The sequence below is a fragment of the Telopea speciosissima genome, chromosome 8, assembly GCF_018873765.1.
Source record: "Telopea speciosissima isolate NSW1024214 ecotype Mountain lineage chromosome 8, Tspe_v1, whole genome shotgun sequence".
NCBI lineage: Eukaryota > Viridiplantae > Streptophyta > Magnoliopsida > Proteales > Proteaceae > Telopea > Telopea speciosissima.
In genome coordinates, this window is record NC_057923.1 from 18,460,561 (window position 1) to 18,468,527 (window position 7,967).

Here is a 7,967-nt window from a genome sequence, read left to right on the forward strand (position 1 = left end):
CCACAAATTTGTCCCTGATTTTCCTTAAAAACGGTTTCTTTTTACTGTTTTACTACCCCTTGTCTGTGATACGGTATCAGGATCGGTGATTAGCGAAACTGATACATATCACCTGATACGAGCGATCCGATACCGATACCTCAAACCATGATCGTCCCAGTTCAGTCTGCTTCCCTTCGCTTTGGTATTCTTCCTCATAATAATAACATACATAACAGTAGTTTATATTAATTGTTAAGAATCACAATCATAGTAATAAAGCAGTTACATGTTAATAATCATCAGTATTTTCAAGATTATCTGTTCAGTTTCATCAATGATTTCTCTTCACTATTTTTTCTCCTTTTTTTTCCCTATCCTTCCAATTCAAGCCAGCTTGAAGTGCAAGTCCAAATGTTTACAGAGATGGACTTTCTTCGCCTTTCCCACCCAACACTGACTGGTGGCTTCTAATGCAATGCCTGGTACTTCGCTGTCCAAAATCAATCATCATCAATTGTCATAATTGTGGGTATTTGACCATGATTAATAAAATCAATTTTGTTCAATCTCACACAGCACAAGACTTGCTCTGGAAGGTCCTCTGGTTTCTGGGCCTGTCACAGTGTAATGGGGTTAGTTTTAACCACAATTAGAAAGCTCAATCAAGTGCCTAAAGAATTAAAATGTTCTCTGACTTTAGACTATGCTCAAACTTAAAGGAGAAGGTTTCTTCCAGATTCCAACAGAACTTGGGAACTGAGATGAAGTATAGCTAGGTAAATAGTTACATGAAAGACTATGAACTCAATACTTTAAAATCAATAGGAATTAGGAAAGAGTAAGCAACAGGGTAAAAATCAAAAGAGCGAAGATGGATAAAATAAACAATTAGACTTGAACCAATCTAAGCCACCTCAGGAGAGCAGACATGTATAATGAGTGAAAAATAAGTATATTACTATCAGTTCGGCTTAAATTATGAAGCTAAGTTCTTCAATTCGAGATAAAGTTGCCCAAAAATGGGCAAACTTCATAAAGTAGAACCTGAACCTGAATGGTTAAACCCAGATCAAGTATCCCATGCTTCAAACGTTCTCTAAATGATTCAAGTCCCTTTCTTGATATGTAGCTGAACCGGTGTATATCCAGGTCTATCTCAAAGTAATTGGAACCCTGCATGGAAGATATATGGTTCAGGATTAATTTTATTAGTTAAAACCATAGAGAGCATCAGTAGAAATAACAAATATACTAAAAAAAAACCTGCCCTCCTATAAAGCAAACCCAATTCTTGTCCCACACCAAAGAATTGGTATTACAATCTTCCCTTTGTTACATGCATAGACCATACTGAGCACCAATAAACAGGTATCTTCAAGTTCCTTGTTTTCATGACAAGAACATGAGAATTTGCTAATTTTTGGTGCTGGAGATTCAAGAAGTAACTTATTTATCATCCATACTAATCTAATTATCAAAACCGATTTTATTTATTTGTTTATATATTTTCAGTATGGTCTGATACATTTATCATCTTGATATTAACATGAGGAAGAAAGCAAAGTTTTATTGGTTACCCTGAAAAAATTGTGTTGAGGGCGTGATAATACTGGCTTTTCATTGTAAGCATTTAGGAGCTTCTTCTCAGTAGAGCTCAAGTGAAGGTCCTCTGGATTAACCATACCAGCCAATATTTTAAGTCGTTCTCTGAAAGGAACTGTGGAGTAATTTGGAAACCCTTTAACCTTTTCCATTTCATCCTCGACAAATCTCTGTAGCATAAAAGCATATTCTCAACCAATTGGAAACAATAAGAATTAAAATAAGAATAAATAGATTAACAGAAAGCAGTAAAGGCATGCAAAAAGGAATGTACAAAACCCAAATAGACAGTAGTTCAAAACTCTGTTCAACTTGAGAGTTATGAAAACAGCTATTAAGTCGAGCAAAAAGAATGAAGCAATCACAGGCAATTTTCCATAAAATGGAAGCTAAGTTCCTTTTCTGAGTCTGACAGCTTGATTTGAGCGGTAGGAAGTACAATTGCCAGTAGAGCAAACTGCAAGAGGGATGGGAAAATTACCTTGATGCAATCCTGAAAATGAGGTGAAGTTTCTTTGTCAAAATTCTCTGAGACTTTGAAATATAACACAAGGCTCATCCCTTCCCCATCACTATCACCAAGGAACATGGCAGCTGGATAAGTCGGTAGCTGTCACAAGAAAACAGGATATATGACATGAAAATCCTCAGGGTGTAGGACATTCCTAGTATGTTGAATCTGCAGTTAGATTGGTACCACAACCAAACAGATTTAATGACAATCAGAAGGTACCTGAATATTAATGATGAGGAGTGAAGGTACTTTCTCATGTGTTTTCACAGTGGGAAGCTCAAGATGCTGGGCAATGTGATCTATCTTTCTTGGGCATACAAATAAGTCAACACCAATTGGGGTATAAGGACTATAGTTACTAGCTGGGGATTTCCGCTTATCTCTGCATCACATTTGCAAGTGATCATAATCAAAACCGAACCACCAGCACTTAATTGCAGAAGTATGGATACTTGCTATATGATCAAATGAAGCAGATCAAATAACAAACCTGAAATAGTTTTCTCCACGAAGCTTAAAGATTGAAGGTGAGACAGAAGACCAATGTCCTGGAGTTGGCTTCTCTCCTATTGAAGAGGGAATGAAGAGTCCTGTTCTGGGACGATATAAGAATTTCTGTGAAGAACCTGCAAACACCAAATGCTTTCTGATATCATTCCCAATTTCAAAATTACATATACCTAGAACTCTAAACTTGTAATCACAGAGTCAAAGTCCAACCAAAAAGAGTTTCAGAAATTGGTTACCCACTTTTTTTTTTCTTCTTTTATATTATGCCTACAGTTTTTATATTTTAATGAAAAGAAGAGATAGAAGTCACTCGTTTTCAGGCACTTATTGGAACTAGATAGTACATACAAAATTCAGTCATTTCATCTCCATCACAAGATTTCCTCTTAAAAGAGACCCTGATAACTGTTGACTTCTTCTTTTGAGATTGTGCGCTTGGACTTGCTGGAAGTTGATTCTTGTCATTGAAACCGACAGCAGGAACCAAACGAGGCAAACAAGACTTCAGGGTACTTTCTTGAGATTTTTCTTCAGAATCTTGTCTATCCTCCTTTAGACCATTAAAACTTCCATAAGGATCATCTAGCACTTTTTGCCTCTTGGTGCAGACTTCATTGGCCTTCCCCAAGTAAGAAAGCTCATAACCTTGGGCACTTTCAACCTTAAATCCATCTGCTTCATTGTATTCCTCTTTGTTCACAGTTTTACCTCCATCTATTTTCAGGTAACTTTCATAGAATCCCTCATATTTAGACCCTGTATCAACATAACATGATGCAGACCCATACTGAAGCACTTGGGTGTTTGAGATGTTCCCAACTGCATTTCCCACAGAAGGGAAATAATCTGCAGAGAAAGAAAGGAGGAAAAAAGAACATCCGTTATTAATCACACACACTCAGAAGGTCTGAGCCCATCTTCATAGGATCCTTATCCAACCAGTGAGAACCTCACAACCACATGTGATTCAATTCTAGGGATGGTTATAGGTGGATTAAATCATAACCCTGCCCAGCCCCTTATGATTAGTGTACGTTATGATCCTCATCAGATTAAAGTCAGGTATCATTTTTGGAAAGCTGCGAGGCTAAGCCCTTGTCACCTCATAAAATCAGTAAACCACATGCATGTTTCATGAGGCAGCAAGGCAGGTTAGTGCTAAGCAATACTCTAAGAGTGTTAGTATGGAGATTGGAAAGGTAGACCCTGTTGCCAACCCTATATCACAACCACACCAGATATATTTACCTTTTGTGAACCAATCAGTATATTTGCTGGAAGTTCACAACATGCAAAATATGGGTTGGTTAGGATAATAGGATCATCAAATGCAGTTGTTTTTAGTTCATTCAGTGTCCCACTTGCACTCTTTAGAGTGCACAAGTCCCTCTCCCACACCACACCAACAGACGAATCCCTCTTCCACACCACACCAAAGTCTTGCCATAGGTGGACCATCCTTAAGGTCTTTTGGGACAGGTATCTAGGATTCTCTTCCAGTAAACTTGATGAGGAGAGAGAATAATTTTCTTTACCTCCATGCACACTAATGAAGTCATCATCAGAGTCTGATTCAAAAATACTGACAGAATCATACCATGCTTCTTCTTGGCATATCACTGCAAACACATAGACCTCTAAAGTCAGTCCTCAAATGATCTAGAGAAGGGAACCTCGGAAAAGAAGATAAATTCGCCCAGAACAAGTAAAAAAACTACAAGCATTGATATAATTTTTTTCTAATTGAGAATGTGGAAATGAATGGCAAAAATTTTAAATCCATTATCAGTAGGCAACTATGATTCTCAAATTTGTTATGGATAACATTGTAAAATTTGGTTATGGATATAGACTTCCCCAAACCCCAAAGTGGCGGGAGCCTCATGCACTGGGTAAAATATATATATATATATATAGATAGACTTCCCCAGACCCCAGGAGATGGTTTAAATGTGACCCATCCAATATTTTTAAGACGGTGCAATTTAATCATTCTTAGAAATATAAATAACTGTAGGAACTATCAGAGAAAGAAGAAGATTTCTGAATCATGGACAAGTAAGAATCACCAAAGATGAGCAAATACCATTTGCATCAATTTGACTGTGGTGCCACTGCAACTGGGTGAGATGGAAAGTCAAATTAGAAACCTCAGATCTTCTGCATGTGGTTGTTGCACCCTTATCAAAATCCACATGAACAAATCCACTGACAGAAATATCAGTTACACGATTTCCTGCATCACTAAGCCTTTTATTGGCTGCATCAGGGACAGAAGCAGAAAATTTTCCACGGCATTTCCCAGATCTGTGACTGTACTTCCTGCGGGGTCTAATTCTTTTTCCTTGTGCTGATACACAGCCACCCATTATGATTACTCAGTCCCTAAAACAAGGGATATTGTCTTCATGAGATGCCAACCTCCCTAAAAGATCTGAGACAAAGCATATAACATCAGGAAAAAAAAAAAAAAGGGAGCTAACATGTATTAGCACAAGAGAATATCAGAATGAAAATTTTCTAATGCCAAAATAGAGCAGCCTTCAATCTGCCAAAATACATGGAAACCAAAATGCTTTGGAAGGACATCATGACAATGAACTGCGATTTTGTTAAGGACAAAAAATCATGACAAGATAAATTTCATAGTTTAAAATATAATGGAACTAGTGCCGATGGACTCAATTGTGTAATATTCATCGACCAAAGAGCAGATCAAGTTATGGCAATGAAATAGAGATTGGACTTAGGACTATAACTAAGTTGCTCCTAAAATACAAAGGATGCATTACTTTCTTTCCCACCAGTTGGGAAGGGGGTTCTCAGGTAATCACAAAGCTCCAAATTAAAGAATTTGTCAGACTATATATGAAATTCTTGTAATCAGCAAGAAGAATCTGTGGCAGATCAGTCTTAGAAATGTCCAGATGGGTTTACTTCCGAGCTAAATGATCATTAAAGGTAGGAGCACTCAATATCAAGTTCTCATCACTGCCATTTTCACCATATGTGCTGATATGGCATTTGCAGCCACTGACAACCATAATGTTCTCAAACTATAGAGTAAGGAAGGAACAAAATCAAAGTCCTCACCAGACCAGAAGAATTTCTAACAGTTTCCAGAAAGATGTTCAAACAACATATTGAAAGTCTATTCACCCAAAAAAAAAAATACATATTGAAAGTCTGGAAATTAAAACAGTCTAAGCTAGACTTGGAAAGTCTTCCAAGACAACGGAAACCTTTTCCTGTTCCATGTAAAATTTGGTTGCTAGTTGTATAAAAGCAGACAAGTGAAATAACATCCAAATTAACATGATGAATCATTAAGTTAATCAGTGTTAGTGGTGCTACAACACGACGAATCATTAAGTTCACCAGTGTTACTGGTGCTACAACATTTCATTTTTGCTGCCCATTATTTATATTGGAAAAGGGTGGAAAATTGCCTTTATCGTTTAAGCCATAGCTCTAAATGGATTTTTGAAATTTTAAAATCTACCCTGAATTGTGAAGAGAACAAATGTTTACAATAAATTCTGGTATTCTTGGACTTTGGAACTAGACCTATTTGTCAATGGTTATATTAATCAGATTCCCCTGTAAGGGAGCTCTTGAATGAACAATATTTGGTTGTTATATTCAGTGTGTGCGAGAGAGAAGAGATAGAGAACATAGGTTCCTCCACGAAGGTCGACCCTGAGGAGCTATGCTCTGCAGCCAGACTTTCAGATGCACTGGAAAGAGTGAATTACTGACGGAGAGAACAAACCAAGACGGAAGCAGATCTCCACAAGGATTATCACCAACTCCTCTGTTAAAATTCAACACTCCCTCTATAAAATAAAAGGAAATGCTCTGCTGAGAGGCTAAGGATGGAACTTAGAGCTTTGTATAAGAAAAAGGGTATCTATATAGATCAATAATTTAATAGGAAAGCAAACCTGGCGGATGTAGTTGAGAAGATAATTTAAGAATGGAATTTATACAATAAATTTACCTTGGTCAATAGAAGTATCTCAGAGATAACAGTTGGCATCTCAGATTAGAATCCAAGCGTACGTGACCCAATATTCATTTCTGCAATATAGTTGGGGAGAACTCTAGGATCCGCGGAGAAATGTCTAATGGAGCAAATCCTGAATCGCTGACCCGCATGTCAACCTATAAGGGGAGGGGAAAAAAAAAAGGTTCAAGTTTGAACTTGAGACTGTAACCTAAATTTTACGAGAAGAAGAAATAAAATCCCTACTAGTGCTGAGTAACAGGTAATAAGGAACCAGAGTCGGAACTTCGGCAATTCAAAAAGAACAAAAAAAAAAATCCAACTTTTCTGACTCAACTGCAACTTATTTCTTTTAAAAGGAAAATCGGTTAATCTGTTTCCATTTTCAGAGAACAAACAGAAAAAGATCACAAAAGCTTACTAGAAATGACCAACGATAGCATGAAACATGTCAAGGCGAAGTAAGAAAAGACGGCAATGGGTCCGCATCAAATAGGATAAAAAGAAGACAAAAGTCCAAACTGATTGAGAGAAACTGTACGTCAAATTAAACAAACGAAGAAGAACTGAGGTTGCAAATGTGAGAAAAAGAGAGAGAGAGAGAGGACAAAATTTGAAAACAAGGTTTCATTAAAGAACATGAGAAAACGAAACAGATAAAAAGCAAAGGGATATGGGGATTAGACAAATGCACCAAAATAGAACGCAGGAAATATGATCAAACCACATAAAAAAACTTGACAAGGAAATCGATAAGAAGAGGATGAATCTAATTAAGATATGGGAAAACGAACAAATAAAATTTGCATTTTCCAAAGACGAACTTAGCGGATCGAGCATGGAGATAGAGAAAGAGAGGGAGACACCTGAATAGAGAAGCGGAGAAGTTCACATTGATGTCTTGACGAAGAAGAAGCTGTTATTGCAGAAGAGATCTATCGAAGATATTCTTCCCCCTTCTGCAACAACAACAACGGAGGTGGGGGGAAGGAAACAACAACTAGAACAGGAACCAGCGCCACCTATAATAATAACGACAACCAACAACACTTACCCGAGACAGACAGATCAGAACGGACGTCCACGTCGGATTAACTTCTCTCTCTCCCCCTTCTCTTCTCCCCTCTTCCTCTTTCCTCCACGTGTCATTTTTCAAATTTTAATATTTCAAATATTTTTCTTTCCTTTAGACATTATTGAGAGAGAAGAACTGCTCAAGTGCTCATAATTATCTTTGTCATAGAGGACGGTTCATCCGGAAAATTATCGGTGTTGTGCGTATTGTGCGGCGCAGCACCGCCCATGTGTGCACAGTAGGGTCAGTACTGAGGGCGATAAGGACCCCAGTTCATC

General features: G+C 37.6%; 1 protein-coding gene across 2 annotated transcripts; it reads right to left on the reverse strand.

Moving 5' to 3' along the window:
* Positions 1-333: 333 nt before the first annotated feature.
* Positions 334-7,615, reverse strand: LOC122638277. Of its 2 annotated transcripts, none has more exons than XM_043831162.1 (11): positions 7,481-7,615; positions 6,627-6,688; positions 4,695-5,042; positions 4,144-4,227; positions 2,957-3,454; positions 2,589-2,724; positions 2,318-2,480; positions 2,066-2,194; positions 1,560-1,754; positions 1,033-1,155; positions 334-596 (listed from the first exon to the last, which is right to left on the reverse strand). In XM_043831162.1, the coding sequence occupies exons 3-11, from the start codon at positions 4,975-4,977 to the stop codon at positions 483-485; spliced, it is 1,725 nt and encodes a 574-aa protein (XP_043687097.1). In that variant the 5' UTR covers positions 4,978-5,042; positions 6,627-6,688; positions 7,481-7,615; the 3' UTR covers positions 334-482. The 2 variants fall into 2 exon arrangements, with proteins under 2 accessions (XP_043687097.1, XP_043687096.1); XM_043831161.1 differs by having other exon boundaries at positions 6,627-6,772; positions 7,481-7,608.
* Between the last annotated feature and the right edge of the window lie 352 nt (positions 7,616-7,967).

Excerpts from the sequence above, each read along its gene's own strand:
- LOC122638277 (XM_043831162.1), bottom strand. The coding sequence starts at position 4,977 with ATGGGTGGCTGTGTATCAGCACAAGGAAAAAGAATTAGACCCCGCAGG. Across the intron at positions 4,228-4,694 it reads CAGTCAAATTGATGCAAATG|TGATATGCCAAGAAGAAGCA; the intron begins GTATTTGCTCAT and ends ATGTGTTTGCAG. Across the intron at positions 597-1,032 it reads ATCTGGGTTTAACCATTCAG|GCCCAGAAACCAGAGGACCT; the intron begins GTTCAGGTTCTA and ends ACACTGTGACAG.